This window comes from Salvia hispanica, chromosome 2 (assembly GCF_029641045.1).
Source record: "Salvia hispanica isolate PSC_SH4W2 chromosome 2, Shi_PSC_v1, whole genome shotgun sequence".
Lineage (NCBI taxonomy): Eukaryota > Viridiplantae > Streptophyta > Magnoliopsida > Lamiales > Lamiaceae > Salvia > Salvia hispanica.
The window spans coordinates 16,891,019-16,910,125 of NC_142693.1; the positions used below are offsets into that span (position 1 = coordinate 16,891,019).

The window sequence follows — 19,107 nt, forward strand, 5'->3', positions numbered from 1 at the left end:
CATGTAAATAAACAAGCATTAATGCAATATATAATTTAATTTTAAATAATAGAGATATATATAAGTATAGATAAAGCATATATATACCAATTCTTAACGAGTAATACTGGTAATGTAAAAATACATATTCATATGTTTATGAACACTTCTCCCATTATATATTCTTGTTATTTTATTTTCAATCTAAGCATTAGTAATTAAAACTTTATTTGAAAGTTAATTAAGATTTATTAATTTTAGTTATGATATAAAATATGTATATAGCTTTTAATTATAAATATATACAATTAGTATATAGTTGATAGTTGATATAATATGAAGTAGTAAATATTAACAAAATAAACTACATCCCACATTGAAAAAGTAAAGGCAAAAGATTGTAAAAGATGACTATAAAATAAGCTTTTCATCCCACATTGAAAAATGAAAGAACAATCTTGTGGAATACTTCTATAAAAGAAAGACACAAATGATTTTTTAAGCTAGTGTTTATAAATTCATAGGCCCAATAAAAGTATGGGTTAATATGAAATGAAAGTTTAGTGTAATTTTTTTTTAAATTGATTTTTAATTCATTTTTAAAAATAAAAAAATTTGGTAACCGGTTCGACCGGTTCCCGGTCCAACCGGCCGGTTCACCCGGTCCAAAACGGTTCAATGCTCCACTGGTTTTATATGGTGAATCGGATCGGAGAGGTCACCGGTTCGCGGCCAAACCAATCCGACCGGCCGGTCCAAACCGGTTTTTAAAACACTGAGTGGGACAGAGAGAGTATGAAGAAAAGAAAGTTGCAAAATTTAGTGAAATGTAGGTTTCACTTTTATACACTTAGATTTATGAATGTAAGTGTACCGAGTTAGTGGAAATTGAGGTTCACTTATTAAAAAAAAGGAAAAAAGCAAAGTGGATAAAAATATTGTCGACGGACTGAAATGACAAATGTGGATAACATTTGATGAATGGAGGAAATAATAAATTGGAAATCCGAGTCAATTTTGTTTTTTTCTGTGGGCTACGTCGGACCAATGCAATAGTGCAATGCAAAGGCGATGCGGGAAAGCCCAGATACCAAGCTATCTTAATGGGTTTTCTCCCTCAAAAAATAAATTTAATACCATATAGGTTGATGGCACCATCAGATTCTATTAAATTGATAAGAACATCTACTACACTTGATCTTAGCCAAAAGACCGAGATAGATATAAGCCATTATAAATAGAAATAAATCAAAATTTCGAGTCATAAGTTACACACCTAACCGTTGCAATAATAATTAGTTTGATGCTACTAAAAAACATCCAAATAATACAAATAACCAATATTATAGTTCAAAGTTCACCAATCAACGAAATAGTGAGTTAAGAGCATCCACAATACAGACGGATCGTCTAGCAATAGCCTAGCCAAAAACTCCTTTTGCCACATCATCATGGCCTTCCCACAGCCTAACAATAGGGTAACTAAACAACAGCCTAGCAATAGCCTAGCCAATGCTCTAGCCCTCCCGAGAAAAAGAAAACACCAAAAACAATAACAACGAAATGAATTGGAGAAAAAAAACATAGAAAAAAAAATAAAATGGGAATAGGATATTTTAGAAAAAATTAAATTAAATTAAATTAAAAAATCGGCTAGCCGATCGCTCATTCACACAATAGTGGACGAGCGATCAGCTAACTGTGCTAGTCCGCGCCCGAACTCTTGTCCGTCGCCCGCTCGTCGGTTGTGTTAGCCTAATGCAATAGTGGACTAACACCAAGCCCAAGTCATCAACCGGTAGCTAAAGCGGGCATTAGTCCACCATTGTGGAAGCTCTAATACAAATATTGAAATAAAGGATGGGAATTAGTTATCCCTATGGAGGTGGATGGGGATTAAACCCTAAACCCTAATTAGTTATCCCTAAAGGATGGAAATAAAGGATGGGAATCAGTGTCGCCCCATATTTTGCTACACATTCTTTGGGCAGCCCAATTTAAGATCAATAGTGTATCTACAACTCTAGAAGCCTATTTGCATATTAGGGCCCATATATCACAGGCTACTATTCTAAAAGATGCGTATTCGTTTTCATACTCTCTTGGTTAGTTATTTTGGTACATTCACCATTAAGATTTTTGTTTACGTTTACTATATATATGGTAAGTAAGTAGTACATTACACTATTGCATTATTCTATTCATATTTTATCACTAATTTCAATGTTGAATTCAATCAAAACTCCTAATCGCATAGGAAGGAATACTATATCTGATTTGTCATATTAATTTTGATGTTCATTATCACTGAGCAAATTGCGAAAAATTGAAAAATTATGATTTTACATTCCAATTATGGCATTAACCAAAAATCAACAAAAGTTCTGATTACAATGACAATTATCACTTATGATTATAATGAACTTTATTTTTAAGAAGGTAGAGAAAAGGTTCCGGATCAACTATAATATAAAATTCAATTATTAAGCCGTTAATCTTCTAAGTAATAAATTAAGGAGTGGAATTATTCAATAATATATAATTTAGTGTGTATCTCTATGAAAACACTAAGCACCAGTATACTAAAGTAGCTAAACTAAGAAATTATGTCCATTTATACAATTTAAAGTTTTATATTTAATTGGACAATGGAATCTAATATTATGAAATTTGACAAAGTTTAGATTTTTTCTAGAATTTTTGAACTTGACATGTAATATCACAAATTTAAATAGTGCTTGAATATTTCCCATTCTGTTTCTAGACTTTGTAATCACATATGGAGACAGTTATAATTGTGCAAACTTTTGTTTATAAATAAGGATATTGGTGTTTAATATCATGTAACTTTTCAAAATTTTATTTTTTTCTTATAAACTTTAAACTTGACATATAGTATCACAAACTCAAATAGTTGTTGTTTTTCCCACCAACGATAAAATCTAGCTATATTTCATTAGTTATTACTCCCTTTGTTCCCTTCATAGTTGAGTCATTTTTCCATTTTGGGAAGTTCCCTCATAGTTGAGTCATTTCCATATATAGTAACTTTTTCTTCTTTCTTACTTTACTCTCTCTTACTTTATTCTATCTACTTTATTCACTTTTTACTTTATTCTATCTACTTTTTTCTCTTTCTTACTTTTTTATCCATTTATTTAACACACTCATCATTCATTTCTTAAACTCTGTGCCGAAAAGTTCCACCTCAACTATGAGAGAACGGTGAAAGTATATCACATAAGATATGGTTACCACCTACCACCGAAAAATAATAGTAACACTGGCTAGTTCAAGCTAACCCACCCCTAATTATTCTAATTCTAACATTTTAAGCAAATTTTCTTGTACTACGATTTGATGGTTCGACTTTACTATGTGCACAGCCCAATACAAGAAAATTGTGGTCCACCTTCACGTTTTTCTTCTTCCCAACTTATGCCTATTCGATTTTAGCCTTATAGCTTCTGTAAAAGTAACAATGAATTATCCTTTTCAATAATAAAGTACCAATGAATTACTATCAAAAGTCAATAATAAAGTACTATCAATGAATAATATCAAAAGTCAAAATGGCTAAGGATCTAGAAAATACTCCTTCCGTCCCATTAAATATGCAACATTTACTGTTTGGCACGTGATTTTTGTAATGTTGTTTTGTGAGTTAATAAAGAGAGGGTATAGTAAGAGATAAGAAAAAATAGAGAGAGTATTGTTTTCATTTTTAGAAACGTTTCATTTTTAATAGGACAGACAAAAAAGGAAAATGTTTCATTTTTAATGAAACGGAGGGAGTAAAATACTGAGTGTTTATGTGGTAAGTACATTAATGTTTTAATTAAGTCAATAATAAAGTATCAATGAATTACTATCGAAAGTCAAAAAATAAAATAAGTGTTTATGTGATATATTGTTTTAATTAATATATACTCTCTCCGTCCCCGATTAAGAGTCACACTTTGACTGGGCACGAGTTTTAATGAAGTGTTTGAATGTGGAATAAATGGAGTTAGGTAGTGGAATTATGGGACCTCTTTAACTTTTTGTATGTAATAAATTTGCTAGGTAATGACATTTTGTGTAATAAATGGAGTTAGGTAATGACATTTTTGATGTCCAAATATAGTAAGTAGAAAGTGTGATTTTTAATTGGGGACAGACCAAAATAAAAAAGTATGACTCTTAATCTAGAATGGAGGGAACATACATATGCATTATTCTTAAAAATAGGTACTACAGTACTATTTTATGAAATTAAAGTGCAATCAACTTACCTAATAAGATGTTATCATAGTTAAGGTTTTGTTTCGGGTCTAGAATGACCCATTTTGTTTTGGGCACATGGAATAATTTAAACTTCCATTCCCATCATGGTAATCATCAGTTCATCACACATACCGGCGGATCCAGGATCCGAAAATGGAGGGGGCGGAATATATAGTAGGAGTAGTAGCTTAATTTTGTGCGGACATGACTATTTTTTTCGTTGTTCGGAGCAATGCCGGAGGCAAACAAAGGAGACGGACATGGTAATTTTACGTCCCGATAAGGGGAAAATAGTCGCACAAAAGGCACGACCGCACCCTCCTCCCCCCCTAAAGATCCGCCTCTGATCACACATCTAATTTCTTATCAAAGCAAATCACAAGAACCTAATGTTTTACGTATATGCTTAAAATTCATAAGGTTCTAAAGAAAGTAAAAGTTTCAATAAAATGTAGACAGTATAGATTCGCGTTGAATATAATTAATCAATAAAAATAACAAAACACATTGAAAAAAGATGGATTTGTTCAACTACCTGCAACAATAGAGTGGGGGCATTCAATAAATAAGAAAACAGTACCAAGTAAAGTGGAAAAATAAATTGAATATATATCTACCATTACCAATGTTTGAAGAAGAATACGAGATACATGTCCTTGGGGGATGGGGAATGTGGTCCATGAGTAGATGAGATGAAGAAGGGAGTAATAAATAAGTGCAAAATAGATGAGATGACACTTGGATATTCTTTGGATCTAAAGACAATAAAATAAGAATTAGAAGTTGGTGTTCGAATTTCTCCTCCTCGATGACCGAAGATTTGTCAGGTGTTAGAAAATGAGTTGGGTGATTGAGTGATTCGACCATCTTCATTTCCCTCTTTGTTTGTTGTTGCTCTTTGCTGCTCTTCTGACATCATCTTTGGTTTATGTGTTCGTGTTTCTAGACTAGGATAATTTTGTTCTTTCTTAGTTGACTGAAATCCTTTTTCCATATTGAAAAAATGCTACTTCCTCTGTCCCGTCTAAGATGACACGCTTTCCTTTTTAGTTTGTCCCAACTAAAATGACACATTTCCTTTTCCGGTAACTTTCTCTCTCCAATTAATAAACCCAATCACTTTTTCTTACTCCTATTAAAATATCCATCTTTCTTTATCTCTCTATTTTAATACTTACACTCACCTTCTCTCTCTCCAATTAAACACTTTAACCAATAATTCCTAAAACCTCGTGCTGGTAAGCAATGTGTCATCTTAGCCGGGACGGAGGGAGTAATTAATAGGAGTAATATTTATATTCAACGTATATATAAACTAGAAGAATAGTTCTCACATAAAATTGAAATCATTCCGAACCCTTAAAAAAACTCGTAATATATATTCTAATTATGTATATGTGATCTTTTTTTTGTAACAATGTATGCATACTATTGACTATTGAGATAGCATAAGCCTGTAACTAGTTGATAATCATTCAATGCCTTGCGAATATTTAGAATTTATTTACTTGAAAATCCCCCAACTTGATTTTTCGTTCCAAAAAAATCACACTACTAAATATTAAAAATAAAAAATTTGTAGGATGGGGAGGAGTACATTTTAGTCCTAGCACAAAAATGTGGACACACTATAATTTCGAAATTCATCTCCAAAATTTATCACCATTTCTAGATGACCCAATTGGCATGTGTTAGTGTATGTACATATGATGATATGATGCTATGGAGGCATATCATAAATTGTTTATATCTTATTGTAACTTGCAAAATTGTATACAACACACTTCACGCTATGACTTCTTTTTCATTTTTTAATCATGAATATTTTATTTCCCTTTTTTTATATAAAAAAAAATACTGGTTTCTTATTCTGTTTCAATTAGCCTGCATTTCGTTAAATCTCCGAGTGATCAAGAACCCAATGGATTAACTTAGATCTAAGAGCCTTTGATATTTAGAGTTCAATAATCATATTTGAAAAAGGAAAAAATCTCACAAAAATCTTAATTAGAGTGTTCAAATTTACTTGCTTCTATCAAATTAGTCAGTAACTTTCCTCAAGAAAAATTTGACTTATGATGTGAACCTCGACTCGACCACAAACATCGTTTGACAAAGGCCGTACGGAGTGGGCCGATGTTCTGAGTGGAAGTTCGAATGTTCGGCCCAACTGATATGAAGTTGATTAAAGTGCTAGGCATAGACTTGTATTATTTATAATTAATATCAACATATGGTCGAGCTGAGCGTTATTAAATAAAGTTATGTGAGCTAAATGATAGTACAATCACAAATTTAATGAGAATATAAATATCTCAAATAAAACCAGCATCGAACAAATATTAAGATATAATGAGACAATAATCCACTATATTTGATATAATTATTAGAAATTACATTCCACTAGTATTTTATTACAGTACTAATTTGGTATATAAAATTATAAGGTCTTAAGTTGTACTAATTTTTTCTCACTAACTTTTTTTTATATTTTATGATTATTACATGACAGGTTAAAGCCCAGGAAATAAAGTTAAATATCTAAAGCCCAAGACATATGGTTAGCCCAACTCCCACATATATTCCAGCCCACTTTAGGCCCTCCTTAATACACCGACACTTTCTTAAACCAATAAAAACCACGCAGATGGAACAGCAAAGCTATACAGTTCTGTGGACCCATTTTTATCGCCAAACTTAATGAAATTTAAGCGGACCATATTGTATACATTATAACATAGTCTCCACCGCCATTCCGCAAAAAAAGTGTTCCTAGGCTAAAAACTAGCTTTCTGCCTCTGAATAATTAGCTTTCTGCCACTAAATATATTCGGCCCAACAATTAAAATGTTGTAGTCTATTTTGCTTCAATTGTTGACCAAATGGTAAACATGTTGATTCATTGCTTTTCAAGGTGTAGTGGTAACATTTTATTTTGACTAATTTATTAATATGTTTATGTAGCAATCAGTCAGAGTGTTATTCTGCCACACAAAATTGTAATACATAGTATGATCTTTGATTTGGATTTAAATCTTATGTATAGTAAATAAATATTCCATGCTATTACACGGTACCAAGTACCAACAATCTATCAGTAGGAATTCAAAATTTGAAATTGTAGAGCCAAAAACTACCAAATTCTTCTATAAATAGTAATACCATCCTCAACCAACTTACTTAGTAGGTAAAATACTGAAGTGCAATTGCACATGCATCGATAAAATCGAATTGTACATTTATCAGTTAATTTTTTCAACACGCCGTTGATTTTATAACTTTTAATCAATTTTGTATTTCTTAATTTTTTATTTAATAGTTTATGTTTATAGTATAAAGTGTTATTATATGTCATGTGTTGTGTTTTTTAGATGAGTGATCGTATAATTAACAATCATTTTTTAATAGTTGATTTCAACTCATATATAGAGTACTTCCTATTCACTTTAAATAAAATATTTTCGACGACGCAAATAAATTAATCAATTTGCTAAAAAAATATTTGAGTTTATTTTCAGTTTATAGGCAATATTTACTATTTACAATATTTTACTTTGAATATCATTGCATAGTTTAGGATATTGTATTTGTTTAAAATATGAAGGAAACATTGTTAAAAAATTATATACTAGTACTATAAATCAACAATTTTTAAGTTGACTATTTAAAAAAATCTTTTTATATGGGGTATTAATCAATAATTTTTAAGCTGGCTATTTTCGGCTGATGGAATTTTTTTAGTCATTGTTTTGAGGGTATATTACTACTAAAACTTGAAACAAAGTAGTCCATAGATTGGAGGTCGAGTGTGAATGATAAAGAAATTTAAAATATTATGAAATGGAAATAAACCAACGGTTAATGAGTTAATAATGTTAAAATACGTGTTGCAATCAAATTATGCAAATTTTGTCATTTCGAAAGTCAGATAAATTTGAAATAGTGATGAGATTTGAATTCAGTTGTAACAAAATTGGAGCCAAAATCACCCTGCAATCCTCTATAAATACCAATTCTCACATCTTTGTAGATGGGAGAGAGAATTTCTTAACTTCCTATTCTGCCAATCAATAAATAATGAGAGGTTGGATGTGTACTATGTTTAATGTTCTACCGTATAATGTTTTTTTTATTTGTTTATTTAGAAATTTAGAAATTAAGATTTATATTTGTCAAAATTACTTACTTAATTCTTTATTTCGCATGGTCACATATTGAGCATTTGTGACATACTTGGATTTTACATGGTTTTAGAGGGTGGTTTTGTATGAATTTGAGCATATTTCGTCTATTATTAGGCGTGTTTATATCTACTTCTTTATTATGTTGGTATGTTGACCATTTTGTTAAGAATGTGTAGAAAAAGGTACAAAATATGTGGATGTGCAGCAGCCTTGGTTTGAGGCAATATTTACTGGAGATTTTGAAGTCCAATCATCCCCTAATGCATACCAATCTCTTCGTCTTCGAAAGAGCTTCGCGTGGGTATCTCGCACGCCTCAATCGGAGTTCGGTAGAAGAAGTTATAGCTGTTATACGAACACTGCGCTGTCCAGAAAATCTCATGCGGCCGGGTGAATTATTACCCTATAATTCCACCCGGCCGGGTGACGTAATTATGCCTGCGAGATTCCAGAGAGTACCAAAGAAGTCCCACCCGGCCAGGTGAATTTCCTGTGGATTAATTCCACCCGGCCGGGTCCGTCAGTTTGGCGTTTTTTAGAGCTGAAACGCAATTTTTTGAAGAAAAAATAAGAAGGAAGAATTGGGAATTCTATTCATTCTCTAGAAGCGACAAAACACATCTCTCTCTTTGTGAAGAACTCTTGGAAGAAGATTGAAGATTCAAGCTTCAATTCTTCCGCCAATTGCAATTCGGATCATGATTTTCATTGTTTTGCTTAGTTTCTTTTTGTTTTCTACCATGAACATGAGTAACTAAACTTTTTATGTAGAATTCTTGGTGAAGATGCATTGATTCATAGTTTTAATCCAATTGACTTCGTTTTTATCTAGCTCTTGTAATTGTTTGGTTTATTCATGTGCTTTTCCTGTCAATTGCTTGATCACCAATTGGTAGTATTAGGGTTTCTTAGAGTAATCAGGAGGTGAAATAATTAATCTTGAAAGAGGGATAATTCACACCTTCATTCAATAAAATTCGGGAGAGTTGAGGTTTTGAGTGGGATCTTTAATCTAATCGAACTATTAGGAGTTAGGTCTAAGAATTAGAAGGGGACTTCAATTATTACACCTAATCTACGGATTTCTCACCTCGGGAGGGGGTTTAATCTATATTTGTGATTGATTCAACAATTCTGGAGACTTTAAATGGTAAATCGGTTTCAATTGGGTTAGGCTATGAGTTGTGCATCGGATCCTTGAATTCTGCATATTTTTCTATCATTTTCTGCAACTTGCTTAATTGTTTTCTTGTTTAAGTGCTTATTTTAATCTCTGATTTTATATGCTTTTAGTAGTTGTTAGTTTAAAACCAAAATTCTCGATCGTCTGGATAGTAGTTGAAATTTGTTCGTGGTACTTAGGTTTACACTAAATTGTCTCTGTGTGATACAATATACTCTTGCTTGCTGTTTGCTACGATAACCCCGTACACTTGCGGATATTATTTGGGTAAAATAAAGTTGAGTCAATTTGAAACTGCATTTGAAGTAAAGATAAAGATATGGTATTCTTATATAAAAGATTTATCTGAATGATGCGGCATTTAGTATCGCACTTAGGCGGAATTTCCGGTGTGGGGCGAACGTAGAGGCATTGATAGAGTCAAAGTCAAGATTTGCAATAATGTAACAACTTATATTTCGGCCTAATAATTCTTTTTAATTTTAAAAAAACACTTTGAGGGCTCTATTATTTATTTCGTTTGATTAAAATAGCTGTCGTTACATCTAATTAGATTATTACAACTACTAATTTTTATTACTAACGATCATTACAACTAATTAAAATTTCGATTGTGCATACATGATGAAAAGCTGAATTTTGTTTGTTTAAAAAATTGTAAGTTTGACGAAATTTAGGCTCATATAAAATGAAAAGGATCTTACCATCAACAAGTAGGCGTGGACGGCAATGGCACCATGCGGGTTCGGCGGATTGCAGTGGTGGCGTCGGTAGGTACGGACAGAGCCGATGGAAAGGGAAAACTACGACGACGACTGAATCGAGGAGAAGGAGAGAGATCCGGGTCGAATGAGAGAGGGAGAGAGATAAGAGACGGACACCAGAGATAAGAAGGAGGCGCCGGAGTTGCATGCCGGCACTTGGCGGCGCAGGAGAAATGGGAGAGCCTCTCTCTCCTTATTTAAGGCTCAAATAAAATAAATATAAAAATGACTTGTATGTATATATATATATTTGGACTAATGTTTTCGTATGGGCTTGATATAATAAAAAATGAAGATAGTTCTTATTTGGATTACATTTCAATAATTATCATAATTACATTGATTATAAAATCTACTCATTATGAATACTAATCTTACGTATATAATCATTTAATACTAATTGGACCTATGAAAAGTATAATTGAAATACGACAAGTTTTAGTTATTACTAAAAACATTTTTACAGTAAATATTCTGAAATAAAGATAAATTAGTTGACATTTTATTAAACTTTATTTTATTTAACGGAATAAGTACTGCCTGATTATTTTAGCCTTTTCATATCTTAAGAAAAATGAATATATGAAATTTTTTTTATCACTTTTAGTCTGAAGGAAAGAGATGCATTATGGTTTGATAGTATATAATTTTATGTTTATTTAATGTATAAATGATCACGTTTAGCCTTAATTATTTGCATTCATATATTTAAGATGATTTGGTCCTTAAAATTATTAATTTTTCCAAAAATCTGCTACTCCATTTCTTATAAGCTATAAAAGTGGTGTGCAGCATAAATTTCGGTGGAGATTATTTTTCCCCACCCCAATCCGCTTTTAAAATATTTCGCAAAATACGATCTACGTGGACAGTTTGCGTCCGCACATCAAAAATTTAAAATCTTACGATGTTATTTCCTTCCTAGATTTTTCGATAAATTTAAGAATTTGACTAACAAATCGTACTTTGAATTGGCTAATATACGATTTTGTTTCTTAAATGTTTTAATTTTAACCATGTGATTTTACACATCATATGCCACGTGAAGAGAAGAAACAACAACTACGATTAAAAATGTTACATAATCCATCTGGATCCACCTTTTGGCCTGTTTCTGTTACTCCCTCCGTCCCGGAGTATTAGACTCACTTCTTTTGGGCACATGATTTAAGGAATTGATATTTAAATAGTTAAAGTGGAGAGAGTAAAGTATGAGAGAGGGAAAAAGTAGGGGAGAGAAGAGAGAAAAAAGTAGGTGGAGAATAAAATAAGATAGATGTTTTTTGCTAAAAAATGAAATGAGTCTAATATGTTGGGACATCCCAAAAAGGAAAGTTGGTCTAATACCTTGGGACGGAGGGAGTACCAATTTATAGTTTATGGGAATTTTACGTAATCCATTTGGGACGGAAGGAGAATATTTTTGGAAAGAGTGGGTATATGTATAAATGAAGAAAGAAAGAGTGGGTGTATGAAGGGATAGAGATAGTTGAATATTTAATTGAAAAGAGAAAAAAGTGGTTGAGTATATTATCTGGAGAGAAAAAATTACCAAAAATGGAAATGTGTCATCTTGGCTGGGACATGGGGGGTATTCTTAAATTTTATTTTGTGTAATTCAATAACACTCAATCTTTATAATCATAATACTACAATATATATACGCATCGGGGCATAAGATATGGTGCCGTGTAGGATAATAATTAAAAGTAAATATCATATATACAGAAGAAATACTTTAGATGAAATTCCATATTATTTAATTGCACTATAGATATTTTATTAAGTATATTATGATTCAATGATGTACATTATTTAAAATAGTTTATTTTGGTGACAAGATTTTGATATTCACATGTGGCCTGTAAAATTGTTGAAATGTTTGTTTATTTTAATTATATGATGTTTTCCTTTTTATGTGTATATCTTATTCAAATTGTATGAACTATTTACTTATTCAAACTATACGATGTTTTCCTCTTTGATTCTTAGTTGTATCCTTTATGTGTATATCTTATTATGATTAACGCATACTCTTTAATTCTTAGTCTCACATCTCCACTTTGTCATTTGTGTTATTTGATTTTTTTACACTCATATAAAAAATTAAACCTGTATACAATCGTTTTGTTGTATATGAAATGTTTCATTTAGAGTGAGTTGATAGAAGTACATTTCTCTTTATCAATTTTTTTTTTTAATTTTAATCTACTTACCTTAAAATTTATCTATATTATTTGAAAATGTTATATTCCTGTACATAGCACAGGTGATAATGCTAGTAAAGTAAAAATAAGGGATATTAGTTTTAAAATCATAAATTTTGAACGAATTCTCTAGTCTTTTTCACAAATTTTAAAAGTGATATTTACCCGGTTCCATAAAAATATGAACCTTTTTTCATTTTATATTGTTCTATGAGAATAGTTCATTCTACTTTTTGTAAAAAATATTTATTTTTGATAAAATGGACCTCATTCTTCACTATCAACATTATAATTACTTTTTTTTAACTCTCTTAGTCACTAATTGCACATTAAAATATATGTTGTTTCAAATATTCATATTTTATTGGACGGATGGAAAAATAAAAATCACAAATTGTTGGAGTACATTTTTCTCAACCTGACTCACTCATATAGAAAATTTTTGGTAGACTTTTGATTCTACATAGCTAGTCATTAAATCTATATGACTTAGTCTAGATTATAAATAAAATGATGTTCATTAAATCTATGTGACTTAGTCTAGATTATAAATAAAATGATGTTCATTAAATCTATGTGACTTAGTCTAGATTATAATTCATGAAAAATACTAAAAAATCGACCAAAATTTATGATTTTTTAGCAATACCCCAAAAAGAAACTGCCTAGGAATACAAAAATGGGCTGTCCAAACAGCAAGACAAAATATACCAGCTCTGCCAGCTAAGGCCATAGTAACAAGATCAAAAAAAAAGAAAAAGAGACTCATAGAGAGAGAGAGAGATTCACCACCAAACTACATAATCTGTGTGGGTTCAGTGGCAGGTTGGCTGGACCTATCATGGTTAAGTTTTACTCCTACAATTGCATGTTGTGGTAGGCCCTTCCCACACTAGGTGGTGGAGCAACTTTACACCAAAGCTTCAGCCCCACCTCCATACTTATGTTTCAATCCTACTCCACACCACTCTTCCATACACTTCCATCTCCAATTTAGATTAAACACCACCTTAACACTCAGGTGAAAGTGAACTACTACTACTAACTAGTGCAACTTGGCAAGCTAAAGAATCTTGTATTCAAGATATTATTCACATCAATATTCAATACAGAGCAAGTAGCGAGACGAATGGGCACCGAGATATATATAAAACGAAACGAAGCCCCCAAAAATACAACACCAAGATATCATAACAAACTACTAACACTATATCCGAACAAGACTACGTACATCCAACAAAACCAAGGATGATGACTTGAATTCTCACTAAGCAAGCTAAGAAACAGCTTCTCCCCTCAAACAAAAATTACATAACGGCGGGAGTCAGAAAAGGAAAGGATCACCCGATCAGGGTGAAGACCTCCCCAGAAAAGAACCAGTCAAACAAACACAGAATACTACTACTACTGAGGTCAGCTTCTTATCACTTACTAGTAGCTTCTTAATTTTTCTTTTTTTTTTCTTGAGTTTTTTTCCCTTCAAAACCTCAAACTACTCGAGCACTCTCTGTACAAGTCCAAGAAAACACTTGCTATATACATCCAACAGCAAGCTATCAAGAAATCATAGTACAATAATAAATCATCTATTATACCTCCCCCCCTTCTATGGACTTGAAGAAGAAGCTTCATGTCTTTGTTCTCTTAAGTACCCAAGAAGCCTTTCAGCCTGAAAAAAAATTAAGACCAAGTAAGTTACAACTGGATGATGATGACATATTGTGGAGAAAAATTGCAGCTTTTAATATAAATACACGCAAAATGAACATAAGCAACATTTGAGCAGTTATTGATCCTCTAAATAATGCAAAAATAAGATGCCTAGACTATCAGTGATGCAATTATAGTAAATCCAAACAATCAAGATTAGCATCAAACATCAATATCAAGCCATTAGCCACTGATCATTTGGAGAGAAAGATTATGACAAAGTGCAATTATTGTGAGCAAGTGGTGCTCCCTTTTTTATCATAAATTCAAATATCATCGACAACTTGCATTATCATCTATGTCCCCTCGCTTTCAGAATCATTCTCAATAATTAGGATAATTTTGTAGCAGTATTTGACACAATAAATCACACGTTCAAAAGGATTTGGGACTTGGGAGCAATCTAAGTATAGTAAAACAAATGTTAGGGCAATTATGTTTGAAATTATAGCAAAATTAATCAAGAAAACAGTGATCTAACCAAGTTTCGAATGTAAAGAAATCAACGAACCTTATGCTTAGCTTTAGCCGTCCCATTCTGCGAAAGCGCCACCAACGGCGGAATGCCTCCTTCTCTGACGAGCAATCCCCTGTTTCTAACACTCTCGGCGCAGAGCTGGAGAAGAGTCAGCACAGCAAACTCCTTCCCTTTGTTGCTCCCATCCTCAATCGACTCCACCAACGCTGGGATCCCGCCTTCTTCAATGATCGCCTCTTGCCCTACCTCAATCCCCGCCAAGCTGCTCAAAACCACCATCGCCTTCTCCGCCAATCCAGTCCCCTGTTCAGCCACCAGCCCCACCAGCGGCCTCACCACACCGGCGCTCACCGCTCTCTCCTTGTTCAAGGGAACAGAGCACAGCTTGTACAGCGTCGTGAGCGCGTCCTTTTTCCCCCTCACCGAGCCGTTTATCAGCAGCGCAACCAGAGGCGGAATCGCACCGCAAGCTCCGATTGAGAGCTTGTATTCGTCAACCAGAGCCAGACTCAGCAGCGCGCAAGCTGCGTTCTGCTTCGACACCTCGGTGCCTGTTTTCAAAACATAAATTAGGGATTTCACAGCGCCGGCTCTGGTTATCACGCTCTTGTTGCTGTCGTGGAGGGAGAGATTAAGCAGCGCCGTCACCGCGTGTTCCTGCGCGGTAGGGTCCGAGCAATTGAGAAGCGGAATTAGAGCAGGCACCGCGCCGGATTCCCCAATTAAAACACGATTATCCGCGCGATTCTTCGCCAATAACCGCAATTTCGCCGCCGCAGACCTCTTCACCGCAATTGAAGAAGACTGCAACCCGTCGACGCAGAGCTTGACCGTCGGTTGGAGATCCTCCGGCGAGATGCTCTCGATAATCTCCGTCGAAAACGTCTCTCTCTGTAGAAATCCGTAGCAAGGCTCCTGCTCATGCTCAGAGCTCGTGACCTCATCAACAGCCGGATCCGGCACACTCGCGAGGCGCTGAAGCTCGCCGGAGATATCGCTGGAGCACGCCGAGAAATCGCTGAACGCGTGAGATATGTCTAGCATATCGTCGAAATCCTCCGAGGACGGGCTCTTCGAATCGGTAGAGGATTTACTAGCAAGCTCGCCGAGGCGCAGGTCGATAACGGAGTCGGTGAGATTCTCAGATAAATTAGGCGATTTCTCACACACCGGAACGGATTGATCGGTGTTGAAGATGGTGGAGCGGATTGTGCGCATGGATCGCCCCATGGAGCGGCTTATCTTAGCGGATGACGGCGGCGGAGTGTAGTAATAGTAAGGCCTCGCTTGGTTGTAGTTGAAGCGAGCATTGATGTTTGGATTGGAGTGTGAATCGCCTATGGAGACCATGGTGAGTGAGTGGAGTTTGGTTTTAGAAGGATGAAGGAGTTTTCATGGGGGATTGTAGTGAGAGAAAGTAGCTCTGGAAGATGACAGTAATGGCGGATTTATAGATGAAGAGGAGAGATAATATTTTAATAATTCGATTTTCAATAATTAATGAAAATGATTTTTAATTTATTTATATGTTTGTGTTTGGAAATCTGAGCTGAATTTAGCGGGTGAGGGGTTCTGATAAAGTCACAGCTGTAGGATGGAAGGTTGGGTCCACGGCGTCATGCGATTGGCTGATGCGTGTGTACACAGTGTCGGCTTCCCTCACATCTTTTTGGGTTAAACGTCACAGTACCTGAGGCTCGCCTCACGGTACATTCTCTGGGCCTGCAACTGGTGATGCTTCACGACGTTGTATTTCACGGTGGATATTTTTTTAAAAAAATTAACTCCTATATGAATGAAGATGGAGGAAATTACAACTGGATCAAGAGGGCTCGAACTCCTCATACATTGATGTCCAAGCTCCTTGCCGCTAGGACAAAGGCTCTTGACGATATTTCATGGTGGGCAGCCAAACAAGAATATGTCAATATATGAAATCATCATAAGAATTTATAAATTTAGTTGAATTTTACTTATAATGTTATATGGAGTATAAATATAAAGAAAAACAAATGGGAACCAAATATTGACATGCCTTCCATCAGTTACAACTTTTTTAAAATATATAATCTTCTGTATTGCATTTAACACAATAAAGATTTTAAGCTAATCAGCTAATGACATATTTGGTAGGGGTGATAACTCATTTAGGGATTTTCATCATCCCTAAATGAGTTATCACCCCTATTTAACACAAAATGATATGTATGCTCGAATAATCGGTTGAATCATTTGAATAAAACCTTTTTCTTTCTTACTTTTTAATATCCGTGTATACGGTACAAAAGAGGCATCAAATATTTTTTATTTAGTAAAAACTTGTACACGATTATACGGAATTAAATTTATAAATGATTACTGAACTATAGTAGTACTAGTTACTAGTACTAAATTTTAGCTTAATTCAAAATAAGCATTAATCTTTATATATGAAATTGTGTTATACAATTCACAAATTCCATTATACAATGTTTTAAATCACATTATATTTTAAATTTAAAACCACCGAGAATCTCAATCTTGCCAGCTAAGTGCTTAACAAAAAATGATGTGGATGAACTACCAATAGATTGTAATCATTTTCCTAATATTTCCCCTTTTTTTGTTATATCTGTGTATACCGTACAAAAGTGGCATCAAATAATTTTAATTTAAAAATTTATACACAATTAAGCAAAATTAATTTAATAAGAATTACTGAACTTTATATTTTAAATTAACTGAACAGAATTCACGGGTTCCAATCTCTTTGTACAACGTTATAAAAATATCGCCTTCTACTTTGCATTTAACACTGCCGATATCTCACCCTGCCAGCTAAGTGCTTAACAAAAAATGACGTAGATGCACTAACAACCGGTTGAATCATTAGCCTAAAACTTTCCGTTCGTATTTTTGTTGTATCTGTGTATACCGTTTCCAAAGTTACATCAAATAATTTTCATTTAAAAGTTTGTATACAATTAGGCGAGATTAATATCGTAAACAATTACTAAATTATAGCACTCAAATTAATTTAAATTTTAACTTGCTTCAAAATAAGCATTATATTTTAGATTATTTGAACTTAATTCTTGAATTTCATCCTCTCTATACAACGTTATAAAATAAATCAACCTCAATTTTGTGTTTAACACTATCGAGGATCTCAACCCTTACTCCTAAGTGCTTAACTTAAATTGACGTGGATTTCCTAACAATAAATTGAATATTTGTCTAAAACTTTATGCTCTTACTTTTTGTTATTTCTGTGTATACCGTTACAAAATATGCATTAAAAATTATTCAAAAATTTGTACACAATTATGCAAGATTAATTTAGTAAATAACTACTCCTACTACTTATATAGTACTTTTATCAAGTTAGATACTACTCCACAATTTATTGTATTTCAAAATAGGATTAGATACATATTGTTTGATACTAAACTTTAGCTTATTTAAAAATAGGGTTAGATACATATTGTTCCACTAAATTACATCATTGTCGTGCTTGGACTTCTAATTTATAAGCTTGCTATTTTTCCTATAACGTACGTCCAAAATAACAATTAAAAGAACTTAGACCTGTAACTATTTATTGACAATTAAAACATTTTTTGTTTCCTTTCTGAATGAGAACGAACAATTATATTCAATAGGAGTTTCCGCGTAATTGGACCGTATATTAAATCCGTTTACTTTGTAACAGGAATACAATATACATATTCATGAATAAATAATCTTTATTATGCCACTGGGATTTCAATATAAAATGATAAAGTATTGAAAAAGAAAAAATAATTAAATTATTTGTTAAAAAAAATTTATTACAAATAGTCCCTCAGACTTATTAGAAATGAAATGTTTTCTGTTTTTCTGTCACATTAAAAATGAAACGTTTCTAAAAATAGATAAAAATAGAAACAACACTCTCTCTATTTTTTCTCCTCTCTTACTTTACTCTCTATTTGTTAACTCATAAAACAACACTACATAAAATCTCATACAGAAAACTAAATATTGCATATTTAAAGGAACGGAGGGAGTACATTCTAGTGAACCAAATCAAAATAGACAATATAAGTATTTTATGAACCGGGGTGATGTTAATTATAGAATTTCAATCTTATGGCATTCAGATATTAATTAAATGATATAGTGTATGATCAAGTTATGCAAGGTTAATAATCATTAAATTGCGTCTATAAATAATTAAAAAAACTAACCAATCGTATTATAGTTAAGATTTTAGAAAATAGATTTTGGAGTATTTTTAAATTTAATTATTTGTTATGCTCTAAATAGTAAAAAATCTGATGTAGACCCTGCTTGTAGCATAATTTTAAAATTTTAA

The 19,107-nt window shown here is 32.9% G+C and overlaps 1 protein-coding gene and 1 non-coding gene across 2 annotated transcripts; both read right to left on the reverse strand.

The window, feature by feature from the left end:
• Window positions 1–1,008: 1,008 nt before the first annotated feature.
• LOC125202883 (U2 spliceosomal RNA) lies at window positions 1,009–1,204 on the reverse strand. Its single transcript, XR_007173219.2, has one exon. It is a non-coding gene; the product is annotated as a U2 spliceosomal RNA (small nuclear RNA).
• Window positions 1,205–13,701: 12,497 nt separating this feature from the next.
• On the reverse strand, window positions 13,702–16,226 carry LOC125199884 (uncharacterized). Its single transcript, XM_089065593.1, has 2 exons — window positions 14,805–16,226; window positions 13,702–14,252 (listed from the first exon to the last, which is right to left on the reverse strand). Exons 1-2 carry the CDS (start codon window positions 16,119–16,121, stop codon window positions 14,190–14,192), a joined length of 1,380 nt encoding a protein of 459 aa, XP_088921719.1. The 5' UTR covers window positions 16,122–16,226; the 3' UTR covers window positions 13,702–14,189.
• Between the last annotated feature and the right edge of the window lie 2,881 nt (window positions 16,227–19,107).

Excerpts from the sequence above, each read along its gene's own strand:
- LOC125199884 (XM_089065593.1), bottom strand. The coding sequence starts at position 16,121 with ATGGTCTCCATAGGCGATTCACACTCCAATCCAAACATCAATGCTCGC. Across the intron at positions 14,253-14,804 it reads CGGCTAAAGCTAAGCATAAG|GCTGAAAGGCTTCTTGGGTA; the intron begins GTTCGTTGATTT and ends ATTTTTTTTCAG.